At 49.5% G+C, this 25,000-nt stretch overlaps 2 protein-coding genes across 5 annotated transcripts in view; both read left to right on the forward strand.

Moving 5' to 3' along the window:
* zgc:109986 (uncharacterized protein LOC553566 homolog) overlaps positions 1–886 on the forward strand; it is a 7,063-nt gene extending 6,177 nt beyond the window's left edge. The window contains exons 7-8 of one of the 4 annotated variants that reach the window (XM_054614528.1): positions 261–351; positions 681–886. In XM_054614528.1, coding sequence (XP_054470503.1) covers positions 261–351; positions 681–797 — 208 coding nt within the window. In that variant the 3' untranslated portion in view covers positions 798–886. Of the gene's footprint in view, positions 1–258; positions 352–680 lie in introns of all 4 variants that reach the window. The other 3 variants (XM_054614529.1, XM_054614530.1, XM_054614531.1) reach the window with 3 other exon arrangements.
* A 2,305-nt stretch (positions 887–3,191) lies between these two features.
* On the forward strand, positions 3,192–22,617 carry baz1a (bromodomain adjacent to zinc finger domain, 1A). The gene is given in 31 exon segments (XM_054614149.1): positions 3,192–3,326; positions 4,946–5,224; positions 5,358–5,501; positions 5,637–5,744; positions 5,958–6,045; positions 6,833–6,899; positions 6,902–6,954; positions 8,083–8,325; positions 8,729–8,824; positions 8,954–9,074; positions 9,677–9,847; positions 10,327–10,647; positions 11,074–11,239; positions 12,238–12,345; positions 12,468–12,538; positions 12,630–12,745; positions 12,826–13,061; positions 13,146–13,261; positions 13,264–13,365; positions 13,552–13,682; positions 13,767–13,912; positions 15,758–15,903; positions 18,654–18,725; positions 19,344–19,426; positions 19,988–20,152; positions 20,542–20,759; positions 20,831–20,995; positions 21,077–21,249; positions 21,378–21,571; positions 21,663–21,750; positions 21,985–22,617. Coding segments are annotated over 31 exon segments (4,476 nt in total). The 5' UTR covers positions 3,192–3,213; the 3' UTR covers positions 22,161–22,617.
* The last annotated feature ends 2,383 nt before the right edge of the window (positions 22,618–25,000 follow it).

The raw sequence follows: 25,000 nt of genomic DNA on the forward strand, positions 1-25,000 counted from the left end.
ATACACACATACACGCATACATACACACACACACACACACACACACACACACACACACACACACACATATACACACACATATAAACACTATTATTTTGATAAAAATGTCAATGAGATTCTGAATGAGGTTTTCTCTTCTATACTGTGTGTGTGTGTGTGTGTGTGTGTGTGTGTGTGTGTGTGTGTGTGTGTGTGTGTGTGTGTGTGTGTGTGTGTGTGTGTGTGTGTGTGTGTGTGTGTGTGTGTGTGTGTGTGTTCAGAGCGTGGAGGTTCATCATGGATAACTTCAGGAAGAAAGGTTCTCTGCTGGTCTCCGTCCCCGGTCTACAGGAGAGTCTGAACGGACTGCAGGTGAAGAACACAGTGAGGAGGGTCAGAGAACATCAAGTCAACGTTAACGTGTTAATATTAACACGTTAATATTAACACGTTAATATCACAGCTGGACATTTGTCCTCTGATATGGTTTTACGGTTTATCAGTTGAAGACCTGAACCCTGAAAGTGAATCAGTTTTCATTCTGTCACCTGACCCCTGTAGCTCTGCCTCTCCTACAGTCAGTGAGGTCATGATGACGTGATGACATCAGATGTGAGTGGGAGTGTAGGTCATGGGTCAGAGGTCAGGGTCTAGATAGGCCGTGGAGGTTCAGGATGTGACCACTTCCTGTTTGTGTCCAGCAGGAGGCGCTGCCGCCCGGCTGGGTGGAGGAACTCCCTGTGGACTACGAGGTGTACCTGGGAAGGGACACGGACCAGGACGCTCTGAGGCAGATCCACCTGTACAGGGTCATCTGATCCAGACCGGAGGTCTAGTAGGAGTCCTGCTGGTTCTGGATCATGTTCCTCTGGTTCACTTTACAAACATTACAATAAAGTTTTTTATGCTTTCATTTTGTTGACTTTTCTATAAACCACAGAGAATCTGAAATAAGAAGTTAAACCAGAGACAAGAGACCAGAGACCAGAGACCAAGTAGATCCAGTAGATCCAGAAGACCAAGTAGACCCAGGAGATCCAGGAGATCCAGTAGACAAGTAGATCAAGAAGATCCAGTAGAGAAGTAGATCCACTAGATAAGTAGATCCACTAGACAAGTAGATACAGAAGACCAAGTAGATCCAGTAGACAAGTAGATCCAGTAGATCCATAAGACCAAGAAGATCCAGTAGACAAGTAGATCCAGTAAATCCAGTAGACAAGTAGATCCAGAAGACCAAGAAGATCCAGTAGACAAGTAGATCCAGTAGAGAAGTAGATCCAGTAGATCCAGCAGAACAAATAGATCCAGTAGACAAGTAGATCTAATAGACCCAGTAGATCTAGTAGATCCTTTTGGTCCCTCGTCTGGATGAATACTCAGCTCTGATTGGCTGAAGCTCCTCCCATCCTTCTGAATGAAAGTTCTTCTGTTTGTCCTCTGAGCATCACAGGAGGACACTGTTGGTCCACACTGTGTGTGTATGTGTTTGTGTGTATGTGTTTGTGTGTGTGTGTATGTGTTTGTGTGTGTGTGTGTATGTGTGTATGTGTTTGTGTGTATGTGTTTGTGTGTGTGTGTATGTGTGTGTGTGTGTGTGTGTGTATGTGTGTTTGTGTGTATGTGGTTTGTGTGTGTGTGTGTGTGTGTGTGTGTGTGTGTGTGTATGTGTGTTTGTGTGTATGTGGTTTGTGTGTGTGTGTGTGTGTGTGTGTGTATGTGTGTTTGTGTGTATGTGGTTTGTGTGTGTGTGTGTGTGTGTGTGTTTGTGTGTATGTGGTGTGTGTGTGTGTGTGTGTGTGTGCTCTCTTGTTTCTGAAGTCATCTCATGGGACAGTTTATCAAGACATTATTATTATTATTATTATGATTATTATTATTATTATTATTATTATTATTATTATTATTATTATTATTATTATCCTGTTTAAAAGTAAATCTCTCATTCTAGACATAAACAGACATTTTATTAATAAAGAATAAACGATGACGCGTCTGATGACGCGTCGCCTCCTGCTGTCACTCACTCTGCGTCATCACGTCACCGCTTCCTGCCGCTCACTCCTCTGACGTCAGCGGGGACGTTTCCAAGGCAACCATTGGCTGGCAGCGTAGGAGCGGCGGGACGGCCGACCAATGGACGCCAAGGAGGAGAGCGAAGCCCCGCCAATTTACTCACTCTGCTAGGTGCATTCACGTGACACACCTCAGCTCGGAAACACCAGCTCTCACAGAGCAACATGTTTGTTTCTCTCTTTGTTTTAGAACCAATTAATGAACCAGTAAACATTATTCATTCATCTATTTATTTATTCATTAGACGTGTTTCAACATGTTTCAACAGTTGAGCAGTGAAGAAGTCAGATATCAAAACATCATCATTTATGAAGTATCAGAATCTTCTTACGCTTTCATTAAACAGAAGTCTTCATCTTCTGATCATCTTGATTGATTTATGTCAATCAGGAGAGCTGACGTCACGAACACTAAAGAAGAAAAAGAGATTATTATTATTATTAAGAGCAGAACGACTGGATGAAAGCGTCTGCTAAATGACTGTAATGTAATGTAATGTACTGTAATGTAATGTAACGTAACGACTGTGTGTCGGAGCTCACATGTCCCAGCTCCGCCAGGGTCCGTGAAGTGGATGAAAACTTGGTCAACAAGCCGCCAGTTGAGCGGCTTCATCCCGGGACGCTTCCTCCTCCTCCTCCTCCTCCTCCTCCTCTTCCTCTCCGTGACTTTGGACCGCGGATCAGCCGCCGTCGTTACACTCAGTGAAGTCCTCCAGAGACACAAAGAGAGAGACAGAGAGACACAGAGACACATAGAGACATAGAGACAGAGAGAGACAGAGAGTCTGGACGCGTGTTTCCATTGTGCGGCTCCATGTGGCGAACGAGCTAACAAAAGACCCGCGCTGCTGCACGCGCTCTGCCGGTCCTCCGGTCCTCCGGTCCTCCGGTCCTCCGGTCCTCCGGGTCTCCGGTCCGGGTCCCGGTCCGGGTCTCCGGGTCCCGGTCCTCCGGTCCCCCGGTCCTCCGGTCCTCCGGGTCCTCCGGTCCTCCGGTCCTCCGGGTCTCCTCCGGTCCTCCGGTCTCCGGGTCCTCCGGTCCCCCGGTCCTCCGGTCCTCCGGTCCCCCGGTCCTCCGGTCCTCCGGTCCCCGGTCCCCCGGTCCTCCGGTCCTCCGGGTCTCCGGTTTCCCTCCCCGTGTCGTCCACAGAGCCGTGATGCCGCTGCTGCACCGGAGAGCCTTCGTCCGGCAGAGACCTCCAGAGGACCTGAGACCAGAGGAGGAGGTGTTCCTCTGCAAGATCACCCACGAGATCTTCAGGAGCTACGAGTGAGTGCCTGTCCTCCTGTCCTCCTGTCCTCCTGTCCTCCTGTCCTCCTGTCCTCCTGTCCTCCTGTCTCCTGTCCTCCTGTCCTCCTGTCTCCTGTCCTCCTGTCTCCTGTCTCCTGTCTCCTGTCCTGTCCTCCTGTCCTCCTGTCTCCTGTCCTCCTGTCCCTCCTCCTGTCTCCTGTCCTCCTGTCTCCTGTCCTCCTGTCTCCTGTCCTCCTGTCCTCCTGTCCCTCCTCCTGTCTCCTGTCCTCCTGTCCTCCTCCTGTCTCCTGTCCTCCTGTCTCCTGTCCTCCTGTCTCCTGTCCTCCTCTCTCCTGTCCTCCTGTCCTCCTGTCTCCTGTCCTCCTGTCCTCCTGTCTCCTGTCTCCTGTCCTCCTGTCTCCTGTCCTCCTCTCTCCTGTCCTCCTGTCCTCCTGTCTCCTCCTCCTGTCCCCTGTCTCCTGTCCTCCTGTCTCCTGTCTCCTGTCCTCCTCTCTCCTCCTCTCCCTGTCCTCCTGTCTCCTGTCCTCCTCTCTCCTGTCTCCTGTCCTCCTCCTGTCCTCCTGTCTCCTGTCCTCCTCTCTCCTCCTGTCTCCTGTCCTCCTCTCCCTGTCTCCTGTCCTCCTGTCCTCCTCTCTCCTGTCCTCCTCTCTCCTGTCCTCCTCTCTCCTGTCTCCTGTCCTCCTGTCTCCTGTCCTCCTGTCTCCTGTCCTCCTCTCTCCTGTCCTCCTGTCCTCCTGTCCCTCCCTGTCTCCTGTCTCCTCTCTCCTGTCTCCTGTCCTCCTCTCTCCTGTCCTCCTGTCTCCTGTCTCCTGTCCTCCTGTCTCCTGTCCTCCTCTCTCCTGTCTCCTGTCTCCTGTCCTCTCCTGTCCTCCTGTCCCTCCTCCTCTCCTCCTCCTGTCTCCTGTCCTCCTGTCCTCCTGTCCTCCTCCTGTCCTCCTCCTCTCCTGTCCTCCTCCTGTCCTCCTCCTGTCCTCCTGTCTCCTCCTGTCTCTCCTGTCCTCCTCTCCTCCCTGTCTCCTCCTGTCCTCCTGTCTCCTCCTCCTGTCTCCTGTCCTCCTGTCTCCTGTCTCCTGTCTCCTGTCCTCCTCTCTCCTGTCTCCTGTCCTCCTGTCTCCTGTCCTCCTCTCTCCTGTCTCCTGTCCTCCTCTCTCCTGTCTCCTGTCCTCCTCTCTCCTGTCTCCTGTCCTCCTCTCTCCTGTCCTCCTCTCTCCTGTCTCCTGTCCTCCTGTCTCCTGTCTCCTGTCCTCCTCTCTCCTGTCTCCTGTCCTCCTCTCTCCTGTCCTCCTCTCTCCTGTCCTCCTCCTCCTCTCCTGTCCTCCTCTCTCCTGTCCTCCTGTCCCCCTGTCTCCTGTCCCCTGAGGGCCCTCTGACTGTCTTTGAGGGACAGGTGTTCAGCTGGTAAACTTCAGTCAACAAAGACGAACTAGCTTGATGGAAGTTGTCTCAGGTGACAAACAGGTGAACATCAGTGATCAATAACTTCCTCTTTGATTGAACTCTTCCTGATCAGGAAACTTGTCTGTTTTGACTGAAATGCTGGATTCCTCATGAGTGCAGCTTGACACAGGGAGGAGGTGGACGGTGTTGGTTGGTATTGATTGATGATTGGTTGGTATTGATTGTATTGATCTCCTCAGTGAGTTCTTCGAGAGGACCATCCTGTGTAACAGTCTGGTGTGGAGCTGCGCCCTGACGGGCCGGGCCGGCCTCACCTACCTGGAGGCGGTGGAGAGCGAGCGTCGTGCCCGTCTGAGCCTGCAGAGCTTCTCTCCGTCTCTGCTGCTGCCGCTGCTCCACCTCGCCGCTCTGAGCCGCCGCGGCCGCCTGACGGAGCTCTGTGAGGACGTCTACGCCTTCGTCAAGGACCGCTTCTTCCCCGGGGAGACGGTGGACGTAGCGGGGCGCAACGGAGCCAGGTACTGTTTATTATTGTTATTATTAATAATGTTGTTGTTGTTATTATTAATAATATTATTTTTTATTTTATTTATTGTGTGTGTGTGTGTGTGTGTGTGTGTGTGTGTGTGTGTGTGTGTGTGTGTGTGTCAGACATGTGTGTGAGATCCTTCAGGTTCACTCTCCTCACTCCAGCGCTGACGGCCGAGACAAACCAGCCGCTGACGACACCATCGTCATCAGTGACAGCGACGAAGAGAGCAAAGCCTTCCAGAGTCCCACCGCTCAGGTCAACGGGTCAGTAGGTCAAAGGTCAACCGCGTCCTATGTCAGCTGGTCTTAACTTTGGCTGTAGTGAGGGAGAGGTGCAGTGTGGGTAATGAAGGCCAAGGGGATGTCTGTTCTTCTAAAAACTGTGTCTGTCTGTGTCAGCAGGAAGAAGAAGAAGAAGCCTCTGAGTCCATCAGTGTTTAAATACACAGTGAGGATGATGAAGGACGAACACACGGAGCCGTTCACTGTGAAAGCCAATCAGATCAGGTGAGGAGGTGACCTCATCAATACACGGATCAGACAGACAGACCATAATAAAGACTGTTTAGTGATTGGCTGGTGGGTCAATATGTGTTTAACCCACATAAACTCCAGAGAGTATTTAACCTAACTTCTGCTGACTGAATGTAGTGGGAATGCTGGTTTCATAAAATCCAGTGAGATGTCTGACAGGAAACTATCTCTGCTGATGTTTGTTAGTCGCAGGAAGACCAGCGTGTCCAAAGAGAGACTGAAGCTGCTGTTTAAACAACACTGTGAACCTCAGAACGGGACCATCGGGCTGAAGGTGAGACCAACCACACAACAGCACAACACAACGCAACAACAACACGTCGTCCTCCAGAGAGGAATAAGACGGTGTAACAAATTAGTAATAATCATATTTATCATTTCAGAAGACGGTTATTAGTTTATCTGTGTTTTCTATAAGAAATCTGAATCTGCTCATTAGCTTTAAACTAGTTTAAGTTTAGTTCATCAAAAAGTATTTATTCCATTCAGAGATGGAGTCCTGTGTCTATGGTCACTTCCTGTGTGTTGACGGTCACTTCACGGTCACTTCCCGTGTGTCTATGGTCACTTCCTGTGTGTCTATGGTCACTTCCTGTGTGTTGACGGTCACTTCCTGTGTGTTGATGGTCACTTCCCGTGTGTTGACGGTCGCTTCCCGTGTGTTGACGGTCACTTCCCGTGTGTTGACTGTCACTTCCCGTGTGTTGACGGTCACTTCCCGTGTGTTGACTGTCACTTCCCGTGTGTTGACGGTCACTTCCCGTGTGTTGACGGTCACTTCCCGTTTGTCTATGGTCACTTCCCATGTGTCTATGGTCACTTCCTGTGTCTATGGTCACTTCCTGTGTGCCTATGGTCACTTCCCGTGTGTCGACGGTCACTTCCCGTGTGTCTATGGTCACTTCCCATGTGTTGACGGCCACTTCCCGTGTGTATATGGTCACTTCCTGTGTGTTGACGGTCACTTCCTGTGTGTCTATGGTCACTTCCCGTGTGTCGACGGTCACTTCCCGTGTGTCGACGGTCACTTCCCGTGTGTTGACGGTCACTTCCTCTCTCAGCCCTCCACAGTGATGAAGTACCGGCTGTCTGAACAAACCTTCTCGCAGTTCTTCCCTGATGAGCCCCCCTCTTCCCCTTCAGCCCCCCCTCTAAAGGTGGAGGGCGTGGCTCACCTGGACAGGTGAGGCTGATGATGATGATGATGATGATGATGTTCATATATCTGATCAGTTTAAGTGTGTGTCTATATATATGTATATATATATGTATATATATATATATATATATATGTGTGTGTATATATATGTGTGTGTATATATATATGTGTATATATATATATGTATGTATATATATATATATATATATATATATATATATATATATATATATATATATATATAGACAGCTGCACGGTGGTGTAGTGGTTAGCACTGTCGCCTCACAGCAAGAGGGGTCCGGGTTCAATTCCCGGGCCAGACAACCTTCTGTGTGGAGTTTGCATGTTCTCCCCGTGTCAGCGTGGGTTCTCTCCGGGTTCTCCGGCTTCCTCCCACAGTCCAAAGACATGCAGCTTAGGTTCATGAAGACTCTAAATTGCCCGTAGGTGTGAATGTGAGTGTGAGTGGTTGTCTGTCTCTATATGTCAGCCCTGTGACAGGCTGGAGACCTGTCCAGGTGAACTGTCCAGGTGAACCCTGTCCAGGTGAACCCTGTCCAGGTGAACCCTGTCCAGGTGAACCCTGTCCAGGTGAACCCTGCCTTCGCCCATTGACAGCTGAGATCGGCTCCAGCACCCCGCGACCCTTAACTGGATAAGCGGTTACGGAAGATGGATGGATGGATGGATATATATAGACACACACTTAAACTGATCAGATATATGAACATATATATATATACATATATATATATATATATATATATATATATATATATATATATATATATATATATATATATATATATATATATATATATATATATATATATATATATATGTATGTATATATATATATATATATATATATATATATATATATATATACATATATATATATATATATGTATGTATATATATATGTATATATATATATATATATATATATATATATATATATATATATATATATATATATATATATATATATATATATATATATATATATATATATATATGTATATATATATATATATATATATATATATGTATATATATATATATATATATATATATATGTATATATATATGTATATATATATATATGTATATGTATATATATATATGTGTGTATCTATGATGCGTTCCCAGGCGAGCTCGTCTCTGATGAAGGCGGCGGAGGAGAAGATGAAGCTGCTGCAGCAGAAGGAGGACATGGTGGCTTCAGCTCAGGACAGGGCTCGAATGAAGAAGGAGAAGGAGGAGGTGCAGGAGGCCAAGAGGAGGGAGAGGGAGGACAGAGAGAGAATGAAGGAGGACCAGAGGAGGAGGTTTGAGGAGGAGAAAGAGAGGAGGAGGGAGGAGAAGGAGCGCAGGAAGCTAGAGAAGGACCAGGTGAGACTTATTATGAAAATTATAGTTGTTATTATTATTATTATAATATATCTTTAATAATAATAGTATTGTTTTCATATATTTTATAATAATATTATAATTATTTCTTTAATAATAATATTATAATGATTATATCTTGAATAATAATATAATGATTATATCTTGAATAATAATATAATGATTATATCTTGAATAATAATATTATAATTATTATATCTTTAATAATAATATTATAATATTATTGTTATTATAGAAAGAATAATAATTATAATATTATTGTATCCATAGTAACATTATAATTATTATTTAATCTATAATATTAATTTATATAATTAGTTATATTATTATTTCATCTATTATAATTATTATAGATGAAGTAATTAAGAGACGCTGTGATTTTCAGGAACGAGAGAAGCTGAAGGAGGAGAAGAAGAAATACGCTGAGCGGCTGAAGCTGTGGAACAAACCCAGAGAAGACATGGAGTGTGAAGACCTGAAGGTCAGTGAACGCACCACACGACTGTGTGTCTCTGTGTCAATAAAGTTATACTACAGAATTACTTCCTGGTTTCACAGCCTCATGATCTCTTCTGAACCTGGATCTGTGTTTGTGTGTCGGTTCCACCAGGAGCTGCCCAGTCCGGTTCCAGTGAGGACCCGTCTCCCGGCCCAGCTCTTTGGTGAAGCTCTGATGGTTCTGGAGTTCCTGCGGGCCTTCGGCGAGGTCTTTGACCTGAAGGACACACCTCGTAGACCAGGACCCTGTTCCCCGTAGACCAGGAGTCTCTCGTAGACCAGGACCCTTAGAACACACCTCGTAGACCAGGACCCTGTAGAACACACCTCGTAGACCAGGACCCTGTAGAACACACCTCGTAGACCAGGACCCTGTAGAACACACCTCGTAGACCAGGACCCTGTAGAACACACCTCGTAGACCAGGACCCTGTAGAACACACCTCGTAGACCAGGACCCTGTAGAACACAGACCAGGACCCTGTAGAACACACCTCGTAGACCAGGATAGAGACTCTGTGACTCAGAGGTTCAGCGATCTTCAATCAGAAGGTCGGCGGTTCGATCCCCGGCTCCTCCAGTCCTCGTGTCTGAGAGCAGAACTGAACCCCAGAGATCTGTACAACTACAAGTCCATTTACGGTTCACCATGGGTTCTCAACGAGGTTCTACGGACTCATTGGTTCTAGTAAAGTTAGAGATGGATGTGGATCTCTAGGTTCTAACAGATGTTCTAGAGGTTCTTTTGTTCTCCACAGAGGGCCGTTATAGACGGTTTGTTTACCTCCTGTCAGCTGATGACGTTCTCACACTGGTCATTGTGGAACGTTACCAGCTGTGAGATGTTCTTTAACTGGTCTGTCTCTGTCCACAGAGGTTCTAGAGGAGGCTCTGGTGGGTTCTGATCCTGAAGGTCCTCTATGTGAGCTGCTGTTCTTCTTCCTGTCGGCCATCTTTCAGGCTCTGGACGAGGAGCAGGAGGACCTGGCTAAAGATCAGGCTGAAGGTCAGACACAGACAGACGCACAGACAGACAGACACAAGCACAGACACACACACACACAGACAGACACACACTACATTAGTGACTCTTCTAAACATCTGGATACTGAAGTGACATCACAGAGATGGAATAAAAGATGACAGAACATGGAACGAGAATTTATTTGTGAAATAACTAACGTGTGTACTTGTGTGTACTATACATAACGTGTGTACTGTGTGTATAACTATACATAACGTGTGTACTATACATAGTGTGTGTGTATGTGTGTATGTATATGTATATGTATATATATGTATATATATATATATATATATATATATACGCATAACGTGTGTACTGTGTGTGTGTGTGTGTGTGTGTATAAGTATACATTGTGTGTGTGTGTGTGTGTGTGTGTGTGTGTGTGTGTGTGTGTGTGTGTGTGTGTGTGTGTGTGTGTGTGTGTGTGTAAGTATACATAACGTGTGTACTGTGTGCAGACCTGCCGGAGGTTCTGGATGAGGACTGTGATGCGACCCAGTCGGCGCTGCGTGCTGTCGCCTCATTGGCTGCCTCGTGGTGTCAGCTGACTCAGGGCTGCGGTTTGAAGCAGCTGGACCTGGACAGCTGTACGCTGTCAGAGATCCTGCGGCTGCACATCCTGGCGTCCGGCGCCGACTGTTACCACGGCAACGCCAAGTTCCGCTACCAGAAGCAGGGCGGGTTCACGCCGATGGATGACCCGTGTGTCGAGCTGCGATTGGCCGAGCCGGCGCTGCTGAAGAGATTGACGAGCACCTCGGTGTACGACCTGACGCCAGGTCAGCTATTGATCAGCTAGTGATCAGCTATGGATGAGTTATTGATCCTTTATTGATGAGTTATTGGCCCTTTATTGATGAGTTATTGGCCCTTTATTGATTGAGTTATTGGCCCTTTGATTGGCCCTTTATTGATTGAGTTATTGGCCCTTTATTGATTGAGTTATTGGCCCTTTATTGATGAGTTATTGGCCCTTTATTGATGAGTTATTGGCCCTTTATTGATGAGTTATTGGCCCTTTATTGATTGAGTTATTGGCCCTTTATTGATGAGTTATTGGCCCTTTATTGATTGAGTTATTGGCCCTTTATTGATTGAGTTATTGGCCCTTTATTGATGAGTTATTGGCCCTTTATTGATGAGTTATTGGCCCTTTATTGATTGAGTTATTGGCCCTTTATTGATTGAGTTATTGACGTGTTTAGGGGAGAAGCTGAGGATCCTTCAGGCTCTGGTGGGGAAGCTGCTGACGTTGGCGTCCAGCAGAGACCTGATTGAAGACTGTGTGGAGGATCAGAGATCCAGCAGACAAGAACTGAGAGAGATCAGAGCGGAACAACACCGCCGAGACAGAGAGGAGGCCGCACACAGGTACATACACACAGGTACACTAAGTACACACAGGTACATACACGCAGGTACACGCAGGTACATACACGCAGGTACACTAAGTACACACAGGTACATACACGCAGGTACACTAAGTACACACAGGTACATACACGCAGGTACACTAAGTACACGCAGGTACATACACGCAGGTACACTAAGTACACGCAGGTACATACACGCAGGTACACTAAGTACACGCAGGTACGTACACGCAGGTACATACACACAGGTACACTAAGTACACGCAGGTACACTAAGTACACGCAGGTACATACACACAGGTACACTAAGTACACGCAGGTACATACACACAGGTACATACACGCAGGTACACGCAGGTACATACACACAGGTACACGCAGGTACACTAAGTACACACAGGTACCTACACACAGGTACACTAAGTACACACAGGTACATATACACAGGTACACTAAGTACACGCAGGTACATACACACAGGTACACACATGTACATACACACATGTACAGTAAGTACACACAGGTACATACACACAGGTATACTAAGTACACGCAGGTACATACACACAGGTACACACATGTACATACACACATGTACAGTAAGTACACACATGTACATACACACATGTACAGTAAGTACACACAGGTACATACACACAGGTACACTAAGTACACGCAGGTACATACACACAGGTACATACACACAGGTACACTAAGTACACGCAGGTTTACACCGACATGTACACTAAGTACACACGGGTACACACACAGGTACACTAAGTAACCCAGGTAGACACACACAGGTACAGTAAGTACACACAGGAACATACACACAGGTAGACACACGCAGGTACACTAAGTACACGCAGGTACATACACACAGGTACACTAAGTACACACAGGTACATACACACAGGTACACTAAGTACACACAGGTACACACACACAGGTGAACAGGTATAAATACTTGGGTCTGAATGGTGGTTTGTTGTTCAGGGTTCGTCTCCGTAAAGAGGAGAAGCTGAGGGAGCAGGAGATGAGGCTGAAGGAGAAGGAGGAGAGACTGAAGGAGCAGGAGGTGAAGGGAGGACTCCTCTCCAACAGGTAACACTCACCTGTCTCCATCACTACTTCATCACTGATGGGAAGGAATGGAATAATTTAATTTCTAACAGAGTAAATATTGTGTGTGTGTGTGTGTGCGTGTGCGTGTGTGCTGTCTGCAGTGAGACTCCTGTAGAACTCACTGAGGAAGATGAGGAGCAAAACTCTTCATCCAACAACAAGAAGATGAAGGGTAAAAGAAAAATCAACAGGAAATCTCCCCTCAACTGTTTTCAGTGTCTCCTCCTTTCTGCTGAGTCATCAGTGTCTCTTCTGTCCTCCAGCTACAGTCTACCAGAGAGACAATCAGACGACCTCTGACCCCAAACCCCCGTCCTGCCCCCCCACCCTGATGAGTGCGGAGGAGCAGGAGAAGGAGCAGGAGAAGGAACAGGAGAAGGTTAGGGTCAGGATTGATTGGTTACTTAGACTGTGTGTGTACAGACTCAGAGTGATGTCAACGTCTCCTTCGTGCCGCAGGTTCGAGAGCTGCAGGAGCGGATCCAGAAGGCGGCGGCCTGCACCTGCTTGCTGCCGCTGGGCCGAGACCGTCTGTACCGCCGCTACTGGCTCCTCCCCTCGGCCTCAACGCTGTTTGTAGAGGACGACTGCTTCGGCCTGACGGAGGACATGCTGCTTCCACGGCCAAAACCTACACAGGACGCCACGGCCAAGATGGAGGAGGAGGTGCTGAAGGAGGAGCCCGCCGAGGGGAGGTGGGTTATTTTGGTCCTGCTTGTTACATTTTAGGATCTCAGGTGTTCACGTTTCTAATTATGAGGAAACTTCCTCCTGAACAGCGCTGGTTTAAGCCCCGCCCCCCTCCACACCTGTGGGCCGCCAGTCACACGTCTGAACCAATGGTCCTTCTACACCTCAGTGGAGGAGGTGGATCAGCTGATCGACGCTCTGAACCCCGAGGTCACAGAGAGAGCGGCCTGAAGGAGGCGCTGCTGCAGGAGAGAGAGCGACTGACTCACCTGCTGCAGAACTGTGACAGGAGCAAGTACAGTTACTCAGGTACATGTACACAGGTACACAGGTACATGGTCACATACACACATGTACATATACGTAAGTACGTATTCACAGGTATACATCCACTCAGGTAGATATACACAAAGGTACATATATACAGGTACATAGCACATTTATAAAGTGGTGGATATACACACAGGTAATCACTCACCTGTCCGGTTTGTTCAGATGATCTGGAGTCGTCCCGATCTGTCCCAGAATGCACCGCTGCAGCTGATATCCTGATGGAGGGGAGACTGAGAGACCTGCTGTTGGACATGGAGGACCGAATCCACCAGGGAACCCTGGGAACCCTAAAAGTACACACACACCTGGTGAACAGCGAGACCCAGATACAGCAGGTAACCTCACACTCACCTGTCTCTGTCTCCGTCTGTCCTCAGGTGATGGACAGACAGGTGTGGCGCTCAGCGCTGGAAGCAGGAAACTACGAGCTGCTGAGTTGTGATGGCAGAGAGAACAGAGCGACGGATGGACGAGTGGAAGCCATGGAGGTGGACTCACCTGTCCACCTGAGAGCCAGAGACAGGTACACAGATGCACAGTTACAGACATGATGTCATGACAGACTGGTCTGTGAGGTCCAGTTCTTTCAGAAGGACTCTGTGGTCTCCAGAGGGACATGACAAGGAACAGGAAGACAAACTCTGTTTTCCTGTTTGTCTTCCATGTCCTCATGTCTCCATGTCCTAACATCTCCATGTCCTCATGTCTCCATGTCCTAACATCTCCATGTCCTAACAGCTCCATGTCCTCACGTCTCCATGTCCTCATGTCTCTATTTCTCCATGTCCTCATGTCTCCATGTCCTCATGTCTCCATGTCCTAACATCTCCATGTCCTAACATCTCCATGTCCTCATGTCTCTATTTCTCCGTGTCCTCACGTCTCCATGTCCTCATGTCTCTATTTCTCCATGTCCTCGTGTCTCTATATCTCCATGTCCTCACATCTCCATGTCCTCATGTCTCTATATCTCCATGTCCTCATGTCTCTATATCTCCATGTCCTCACGTCTCCATGTCCTAACATCTCCATGTCCTCATGTCTCCATGTCCTAACATCTCCATGTCCTCACGTCTCCATGTCCTCATGTCTCTATTTCTCCATGTCTCCATGTCCTCATGTCTCCATGTCCTAACATCTCCATGTCCTCATGTCTCCATGTCCTAACATCTCCATGTCCTCACGTCTCCATGTCCTCATGTCTCTATTTCTCCATGTCCTCATGTCTCCATGTCCTAACATCTCCATGTCCTAACATCTCCATGTCCTCATGTCTCTATATCTCCATGTCCTCATGTCTCTATTTCTCCATGTCCTCACGTCTCCATGTCTCTATTTCTCCATGTCCTCATGTCTCTATATCTCCATGTCCTCATGTCTCTATATCTCCATGTCCTCATGTCCTCATGTCTCTATATCTCCATGTCCTCACGTCTCCATGTCCTCATGTCTCTATATCTCCATGTCCTCATGTCTCTATATCTCCATGTCCTCACGTCTCCATGTCCTCATGTCTCTATTTCTCCATGTCCTCACGTCTCCATGTCCTCATGTCCTCATGTCTCTATTTCTCCATGTCCTCATGTCTCTATTTCTCCATGTCCTCACGTCTCCATGTCCTCATGTCTCTATTTCTCCATGTCCTCATGTCTCTATATCTCCATGTCCTCATGTCTCCATGTCCTCATGTCTCTATATCTCCATGTCCTCACATCTCCATGTCCTCATGTCTCTATATCTCCATGTCCTCATGTCTCCATGTCCTCATGTCTCTATATCTCCATGTCCTCACATCTCCATGTCCTCATGTCTCTATATCCTCATGTCTCTATATCTCCATGTCCTCACGTCTCCATGTCCTCATGTCTCTATTTCTCCATGTCCTCATGTCTCTATATCTCCATGTCCTCATGTCTCTATATCTCCATGTCCTCACGTCTCCATGTCCTCATGTCTCCATGTCCTCATGTCTCTATTTCTCCATGTCCTCATGTCTCCATGTCCTCATGTCTCTATTTCTCCATGTCCTCATGTCTCCATGTCCTCATGTCTCTATTTCTCCATGTCCTCATGTCTCCATGTCCTCATGTCTCTTTCTCCATGTCCTCATGTCTCTTTCTCCATGTCCTCATGTCTCCATGTCCTCATGTCTCCATGTCCTCATGTCTCCATGTCCTCACGTCTCTATTTCTCCATGTCCTCATGTCTCCATGTCCTCATGTCTCTATTTCTCCATGTCCTCATGTCTCCATGTCCTCATGTCTCTTTCTCCATGTCCTCATATCTCCATGTCCTCATGTCCTCACGTCTCTATTTCTCCATGTCCTCATGTCTCCATGTCCTCCTCATGTCTCTGTGTTGTTGACAGGCTCCAGGAGCTGAGGCTGGACGGCGTGGCGGCGAGCAGCGGCGGTGGGACTCCTCAGCTGGTCAGCAGCTCGGTACGAATCCTGGCTCAGGCCCTCGCTCACATTGAGCAAGGCATCGAGAGGCGCTTCATCAAAGCTCCGCTGGGTGAGTCACATGAGAATACGTATCATAATAATCATAATGTTCATAATAAGTGTTGTTGGGCAGCTCTCTCTGCTCTCACAACCTTTAATGGTTTCAGTCAGAGGTGGAAAGTTACAAGTATATTTATAAGTACTGGACTTCAGTACTACTGTGAAACAGGTGTCTTATTACTGCATTAAAGTTCATTAATAATGAAAAGTTGAACACAATTCAATGCTCTACAGTCAATTAAACCACCCATCAGTATAGCAATTAATAACGTGAGTAGAGATGAGGGAGTAGAGGGGAGGAGGGGAGGGAGGGTAGGTGAGGAGGAGGGGGGGAGGTGAGTAGAGGGGGGAGGGTCCTAGGGGGAGGTGAGGAGGGGGGTCCTGAGTAGAGGGGGGGAGGGAGGTGAGTAGAGGGGAGGGAGGTGAGGGGGGAGGAGGGGAGGGGGTAGAGGGGAGGGGAGGTGAGAGGGGAGGTGAGTAGAGGGGAGGAGCTGAGGGGGAGGTGAGGGGAGTAGAGGAGGAGGGGGTGGGGGAGAGGAGGGGAGGAGTCAGCAGGGGAGGTGAGTAGAGGGGAGGCTCAGGCCCTCGAGGGGGGAGGTGAGTAGAGGGGGAGGTCCGAGGGGAGGGGAGGTGAGAGAGGGGAGGTGAGTAGGAGGTTGTTGGGGAGGTGAGTAGAGGGGAGGGAGGTGAGGGAGGGGAGGGGAGTAGGGGGGGAGGAGGGGAGGTGAGGGGGGAGGTGAGTAGAGGGGAGGGAGGGGAGTAGAGGGGAGGGGGGGAGGTGGTAGAGGGGAGTAGGGGAGGGGAGTAGGTGAGTAGAGGGGGGGTAGGGAGGGGAGGGTGAGGGGAGGGGAGGTGAGTAGAGGGGAGTAGAGGGGAGGGGAGTAGTTAGTAGAGGTGAGTTAGGGGAGGGGAGGGAGGGGAGGTGAGTAGAGGGGGAGGGGTAGTAGAGGGGAGGGGAGGGGGAGTAGTAGGGGAGGTGAGAGGGGAGGGGAGTAGAGGGTGAGTAGTAGGGGAGGGGAGGTGAGTAGAGGGAGTAGAGGGGAGGGGAGGTGAGGGGAGGTGAGTAGAGGGGAGGTGAGAGGGGAGGGGAGTAGAGGGGGAGGTGAGTGAGAGGGAGGGGAGGGGAGTAGGGGGAGGTGAGTAGAGGGGGAGAGGGGAGGAGGTGAGTAGAGGGAGGGGAGGGGAGTAGAGGGGGAGGGAGGTGAGTAGGGGAGAGGGGAGGGGAGTAGAGGGGTAGGGGGAGGGGAGTGAGTAGGGGGAGTAGAGGGGGGAGGGAGTAGAGGGTGAGTAGAGGGGGGAGGTGAGTAGAGGGGTGAGGGGGGAGTGAGGGGAGGGGAGGTGAGGAGGGGAGTAGGGGGAGGGGAGTAGAGGGGAGGGGGGGGAGGGAGTAGGGGAGTGAGGGGGGAGGGAGTAGAGGGGAGGGGAGGTGAGTAGAGGGGAGGGGGGAGGGGAGGTGAGTAGGGGGAGGTGAGTAGAGGGGAGGTGAGTAGGGAGGGAGTAGAGGGGAGGAGGGTAGAGGGGGGAGGTGAGTAGAGGGGGAGGGGGGGAGGTGAGTAGAGGGGGGGGAGGTGAGGGGGGAGGGGAGGTGAGTAGAGGGGAGGTGAGAGGGGAGGGGAGAGTAGAGGGGAGGTGAGTAGGGGGAGTAGGGGGAGGGGAGTAGAGGGGAGGTGAGGTGAGTGAGGGGAGGAGGTGAGGGGGGTGAGGGAGGGGAGGGGAGTAGAGGGGAGGTGAGGGGGGGAGGTGAGGAGGTGAGTAGAGGGGAGGTAGAGGGGAGGGGAGGTGAGTAGGGGGAGGGAGAGGGGAGGTGAGTAGAGGGGAGGTGAGTAGAGGGGAGGGGGGGGGAGGTGAGTAGAGGGGAGGTGAGGGGAGGGGAGTAGAGGGGAGGGAGTAGAGGGAGAGGTGAGGAGGGGAGGTGAGTAGAGGGGAGGGGGAGGGAGTAGAGGGGAGGTGAGTAGAGGGGAGGTGAGTAGAGGGGAGGTGAGTAGAGGGGAGGGAGTAGAGGGGAGTGAGAGGGGGGAGGTAGAGGGGAGGGGGTGAGTAGAGGGGAGGTGAGGGGAGGGGGAGGAGGGGAGGGAGGAGAGGGGAGGTGAGAGGGGGGGAGGGGAGTGAGTAGAGGGGAGGTGAGGGGAGGGGAGGTGAGTAGAGGGGAGGGGAGGGGAGTAGAGGGGAGGTGAGTAGAGGGAGTAGGGGAGAGGGGGAGTAGAGGGGAGGTGAGTAGAGGGGAGTAGTAGGGGAGGGAGTAGAGGGGAGGTGAGTAGGGGGAGGTGAGTAGAGGGGAGGGGAGGTAGTAGGGGGAGGTGAGTAGAGGGGAGGTGAGTAGAGGGGAGGGAGTAGAGGGGAGGGGAGGTGAGTGAGGGGAGGTGAGTAGAGGGGAGGTGAGTAGAGGGGAGGTGAGTAGTAGAGGGGAGGTGAGTAGAGGGGAGGTGAGTAGGGGGAGGTGAGTAGAGGTGAGTAGAGGGGGAGGTGAGTAGAGGGGAGGTGAGTAGAGGGGAGGTGAGTAGAGGGAGGGGGAGTAGAGGGGGTGAGTAGAGTGAGTAGAGGGAGTAGGGGGAGGTGAGTAGAGGTGAGTAGAGGGGAGGGGTAGAGGTGAGTAGAGGGGAGGGAGTAGTAGAGGGGGGGGAGTAGTAGAGGTGAGTAGAGGTGAGTAGAGGGGAGGGAGTAGAGGGGAGGTGAGTAGAGGGGAGGTGAGTAGAGGGGAGGTGATTTAACCCTTTAAAGGTTTACAGCTGAGAAGGTTGACTTGTCTCTGTTTGCTCAAAGGGGATGAAGACTCAAAGAAAGACCAGAAGACCAAGAAGAACAAGAAGAGGGACGAGGACCAGACCAGTGACGGTAGGACATCCTGTTTACCAACACACTCTACAAAGATCATTATTATAATTATTATTATTATGATTATTATAATCATTAATATTGTTGTTGTTATTATTATTATTATCATTATCATTATTATATTACAATGGTTATTGTTATTCTATTATCATTATTGGTTATTGTTATTATATTATTATTATTATATGATTATTATCATTGTTATTATGATTATTGTTGTTATTATATTATTATCATTATTGTTTATTGTAGAATCAGATCTTAAAAACATCTGTGAAGAGTTTCAAATCAACAAAAACCTCACTTAAACTCTGTCCCCCTGTCTGTCCCCCTGTCTGTCTCTGTCTCTCTCTGTCCCCCTGTCTGTCTCTCTGTCTGTCCCTCTCTCTGTCTGTCTCTCTGTCTGTCCCTCTCTCTGTCTGTCTCTCTGTCTGTCCCTCTCTCTGTCTGTCTCTCTGTCTGTCTCTCTGTCTGTCCCTCTCTCTGTCTGTCCCCCTGTCTCTCTCTGTCTGTCCTCTGTCTGTCCCCCTGTCTGTCCCTCTGTCTGTCTCTCTGTCTGTCCCCCTGTCTGTCCCTCTCTCTCTCTGCCCCCCTGTCTGTCCCCCTGTCTGTCCTCAGACGGCAGTGACAGCGGTCGGAGCAGTAGGACGGTGTTGGAGCGATGGAGGGAGTCTCTTCAGATCTGCTCCAGTCTGTCTCAGGTCATCATTTTTATTAATGTCATCATGAAGAGAGACATCAGAGCCGGTTGATTCATACTGGACCAGTTTAAATGTTCACTGAGACACACAGAGACATGCAGCTCAGGTTCATTGAAGACTCTAAATATCCTGTAGGTGTGGATGTGAGCGTGAATGGTTGTCTGTCTCTATATGTCAGCCCTGTGACAGGCTGGAGACCTGTCCCTGTCCAGGTGAACCCTGTCCAGGTGAACCCTGTCCAGGGTGAACCCGGCCTTCAACCATTGACAGCTGAGATCGGCTCCAGCACCCTGCGACCCTTAACTGGATAAGCAGGTTACGGAAAATGAATGAATGAATGAATGAATGAGACTGATCGGTAAAGCTCTGCTCTCATTGGCTGTTAGAAACGAGAATCACAAGACTGTCTGCTGAATCCACATGTGAACGTTACAAACTGAGGTGTTCACTGACCTCACGTAAAGAGAGGCTGCTGGTGAAATGATCGACTGACCGATGAGATGTGAGACATGTTGGACGTTGGAGCAGTTTATTGATTGACATGCTGATGTTTGTGTCCAGGTGTTTGTCCACCTGTCCAGTCTAGAGAGAAGCGTCCTCTGGTCTCGCTCCGTCCTCAATGCTCGCTGTCGCATCTGCAGACGCAAAGGAGACGCCGACAACATGCTGCTGTGTGACGGCTGTGACCGAGGACACCACACCCACTGTCTGAGGCCCCGCCTCAAGGTAGGCTAACCACACCCACTGCCTGAGGCCCCGCCTCTAGGTAGGCTAACCACACCCACTGTCTGAGGCCCCGCCTCTAGGTAGGCTAACCACACCCACTGTCTGAGGCCCCGCCTCAAGGTAGGCTAACCACACCCACTGTCTGAGGCCCCGCCTCTAGGTAGGCTAACCACACCCACTGTCTGAGGCCCCGCCTCTAGGTAGGCTAACCACACCCACTGTCTGAGGCCCCGCCTCGAGGTTGGGTTAACCACACCCACTGTCTGAGGCCCCGCCTCTAGGTAGGCTAACCACACCCACTGTATGAGGCCCCGCCTCGAGGTAGGCTAACCACACCCACTGTCTGCGGCCCCGCCTCTAGCCACTAAACACATGTCTGCTTGTTTCAGTCGGTTCCAGAAGGGGACTGGTTTTGTCCAGACTGTCGACCCAAACAGAGATCAAGCCGCCTCCCCTCCCGTCAGCGCTCTTCTATCGATGAGGAAGAGGATGAAGAGGAGCCAGAAGAGGAAAATGAGGAGGAGGAGTCGGAGGAAGAGGAGGAGTCGGAGGAAGAAGAGGAGTCAGAAGAAGAGGAGGAGGAGGAGGAGGAGGAAGCAGTAGTGAGGTAAATGTGTAAATATTCCGCCTCGTCCATTGAAAGTGAGATCAGTCTCAAACTCCTCTCTATCTCTGCAGAACCAAGAAAACCCTGGCCCCGCCCCCTAAAGGCAAGGGTCAACAGACCACGCCCAAGGGTCAAAAGGCCACACCCAAGGGTCAAAAGACCACGCCCAAGGGTCAACAGGCCACCGCCAAGAACAGCACGCCCGCCTCAGCAGGGAAAAACTCATCCGCCCCCAAGTCAGTACCTGTTAGACCTGATCACGGGTTACTGTAGACCTGATTCAAGTAGCTTTAATTACAGATTATTTCCAATCACAGGTCCTCAGGTAAGAAGGCCACACCCCCTTCGGTGAAGGCCAACTCGTCTGCAGGTAAAGCTCCGCCCCGTTCTGGGAGTCGTGTCAGCGCACGTCTGAGCCACGAGATCCTGGCACCAAACGGCAACGCCAAGACCTCACCGGGTCAGACCGAGCCCCGCAAGAGGCCGACAGGTAACCAATCAATGCACAGTTACCGCCTGTGGACAGGTGAACAACCAATCAATGCACAGTTACCACCTGTGGACAGGTGAACAACTAGTACACATCTACAGTGACCTCCCCCTCTGCTCCTCCCCCAGATGTGGCTCCCCCTCCTAAACCCTCCAGACCCGTCCTCCCCCCTTCATCCTCCTCCGCTTCCTCTTCATCCAGCCGACGCTCCTCCGGCAGGAACTACGGCGTCCATGAGCTGTCGGCCTGCGAGCAGCTGACTGTGGAACTCGTCAGACATGAGGACAGCTGGCCCTTCATGAAGCTGGTGTCCAGGACTCAGGTACGCTGTAGATATACACCTGGACACGCAGGTACAGTGTTACCAGACCGGTGATGATCTGTCTGTCTGTAACTTACCTGTCTGTCTGTAGGTCCCTGACTACTATGACATTGTGAAGAAGCCGATCGCTCTGAGCACCATCAGAGAGAAAGTCAACAACTGTGAATATCAGACAGCAGGTGAGAGCTTTAAATTGGAACAGGAGCTTCTTCTTCTCCAGTCATTTTCTCATAGACTTCTATACAACCAGAGGAGTCGCCCCTGGTGGACAGGAGAGAGAATGCAGCTTTAACACATGAAGCTTTGACTTCACTTTATTCTGGAGGGTGTTTCCTGTTTCACAGCATAAAGATGTAAACAAAAAGGTTTTAATCAGAAGGTAGAAATGATGACGTCTGTCTCTGTCCCTGAAGGTGAGTTTGTCTCCGACGTGGACCTGATGTTCTCCAACTGTCTGCAGTATAATCCTCGCCACACTAATGAGGCGAAGGCGGGCCATCGCCTGCAGCAGTTCTTCCACTCGGAGCTCAGCAGGCTCGGCCTATCAGAGCGCGGCGCCACTCCGCCGGCCAAACGCTCCCGACACTGAACCAAATGCACCCTCTGACCTCACCGCCGTCCTCTCTGCTCATTGGTTCAGGGACGAGGCAAGGTCCCTCCTCTTGGACTGAGGCTTCATGACCTTTGACCCCAGTGACAATCAAAACATCTCATCACCAAAATGACTGCAGGGGTCAAAGGTCATGATGTCCAACACGAACAAGCCTCCTCAGACTCTGTTCGTCTGAAGCTAATGAGAACCAGATTGTTTAGAGTGAAGCTAACTGGAGAACCTGGTCACATGGTCACATGACCTGCTGACCCTCAGCGTCTTTACTTCCTGTCCTTGTTGGTGGACAGACGGTGGACGCGGAGCAGACATTCCTGTGGTGCTGTAGAGACAGACAGACAGACAGACAGACAGTAGAGACAGTAGAGACAGACAGACAGTGAGACAGACAGACAGTAGAGACAGACAGACAGTAGAGACAGACAGTAGAGACAGACAGACAGTAGAGACAGACAGACAGTAGAGACAGACAGACAGTAGAGACAGACAGTAGAGACAGACAGACAGTAGAGACAGACAGACAGTAGAGACAGTAGAGTCCACTCAGTTAGAAAAGTAACGACCACTAAACAAGGTTCATCTTCTCACCAGCAATTTAAAAAAAACTCCCATCAGGCCGTTTGTTTTCTCTCAGGGACAAAAGAACTAGATTTGATATTTTGTAGCGTCAGCTGTTTTTACTGAAGCAGAGCGTCACCGTGGCAACGAGGTTTCAGCTAAATGCTCACAACTTTTCTTTAGTGTTAAAAATGAATAAAAGTGAAATAAAAGATAGAAATGAGACTCAGCCGCTGATCTCCAGCCTTAAAGGGACAGTTCAACTTCATCTTAAGCTCTCATGTGTGCATTAAGGCTTAGCTTAGCTTAGCATAGCTTAGTTTAGCATAAAGACTGTAGCACCAGAGGTGAGCTGCCTTTTGATGAAAGTAAAAGAGAGAAAATAAAAATGTGGAACTGTTCCTTTAACAGATAAACCCTGAGCCTCTGTGGATTTGTAGTTTTTGTATTTTTGACTACTGCAACGTTTTTCCTGCTTTAGGTTGTTTTTGTTTGTTTGATGCGTTCTTCTTCTGTGGTGTTAGTGTGACTGCTGCAGCTCAGTCAGAGTGTGTGTGTGTGTGTGTGTGTGTGTGTGTGTGTGTGTGTGTGTGTGTGTGTGTGTGTGAGACTGTGTGTGAGAGACTGTGTGTGTGTGTGAGAGACTGTGTGAGACTCTGTGTGTGTGTGTGTGTGTGTGTGTGTGTGTGTGTGTGTGAGAGAGACTGTGTGTGTGTGTGTGTGTGTGTGTGTGTGTGTGAGAGAGACTGTGTGTGTGTGTGACTGTGTGTGAGAGAGACTGTGTGTGTGACTGTGTGAGACTGTGTGTGTGTGTGAGAGACTGTGTGTGTGTGTGTGTGTGTGTGTGTGTGTGTGTGTGTGTGTGTGTGTGTGTGTGACTGTGTGTGTGTGTGTGTGTGAGAGACTGTGTGTGTGTGTGTGTGAGAGACTGTGTGTGTGTGTGTGTGTGTGTGTGTGTGTGTGTGAGACTCTGTGTGTCTGGAGGTCAGCTGTTCACTACACTGGAGCCGCTGCGTATTTATTAGTTGTGCGTTGGCGTTATTTATGACGGATAGAAGCTTCATGATGTTTGTTCATGTGAAAATAAAATGACTTTATAACCAGCTGCTGTCTGATGGTCTGACACACACACACACACACACACACACACACACACACACACACACACACACACACATATTAGTAGTAGTAGTAGTACTTTTAGTACTGCAGTAGTAGTAGTACCCTTGTAGTAGTAGATAAGATAATCCTTTATTAGTCCCACAGCGGGGAAATGTACAGGATTACAGCAGCAGAGAGGACAGTGCAAACAAGAGACATAGTAAAAAAACAAGATCAAAATAAGTTTTATAAATGAGCAATAAAAAACAGTAAAAAATCCACAGTAACTGAAATATCATATATACAGACAGAAACTATTATAACTATTGTATTTGTATTGCACAGGTTTCTAGTGTCATGTGGTCTACTGAAGGACCTGCAGTACCTCTCCTTCACCACCGGGGTAGGAGGTGTGTGAAGGAGCTGCACAGATCCTCCTGTCTCCCACTACTTCCACCGTAACCAGTGGACACCCCAGCACACTGCTGGCCTTCTGAACCAGTTTGTTTAGTCTCTTCCTGTCGGCTGTCGAGATGCTGCTGCTCCAGCAGACCTCCATAGAAGATGTCTGAAGCCACCACGGAGTCAAAGAAGGTCTTCAGGAGGTCTCCCTGCCCTCCAGAAGACCTCAGTCTCCTCAGCAGATAGTCTGCTCTGACCCTTTTTATAAAGTGCATTAGTGTGATCAGTCCAGTTTATTGTTCAAGTGAACACCCAGGTACTTATAAGATCTCACAATCTCAATGTCCTGTCCCTGGATGTTCACTGGTTCTGGAGGACAGTGTTTTCCCCGGCGGAAGTCCACCACCAGCTCTTTGGTTTCACCAGAGTTGATCTGGAGGCGGTTCCGCCGGCACCATCCTATGAAGTCCTGGTTCAGTTCTCTGTATTCCCTCTCATCACCGGCGGAGATGAGGTGACGATGCAGAGTCATCAGAGAACTTTAGCAGGTGGCAGGTAGCAGAGTTATATGTGAAGTCTGATGTGTAGATGGAGAAGAGGAATGGAGCCAGAACGGTTCCTTGTGGGGCCCCCGTGCTGCAGGACACCAGGTCTGACTCACACTCCCTTATCCTCACATACTGTGGACGGTTGGTGAGGTAGTCCAGTATCCACAGTGAGGTGGTGGTCCACCCCGGTCTGCTCCAGCTTGTCCCTCA

Source organism: Anoplopoma fimbria, chromosome 15 (genome assembly GCF_027596085.1).
Source record: "Anoplopoma fimbria isolate UVic2021 breed Golden Eagle Sablefish chromosome 15, Afim_UVic_2022, whole genome shotgun sequence".
Classification (NCBI taxonomy): domain Eukaryota; kingdom Metazoa; phylum Chordata; class Actinopteri; order Perciformes; family Anoplopomatidae; genus Anoplopoma; species Anoplopoma fimbria.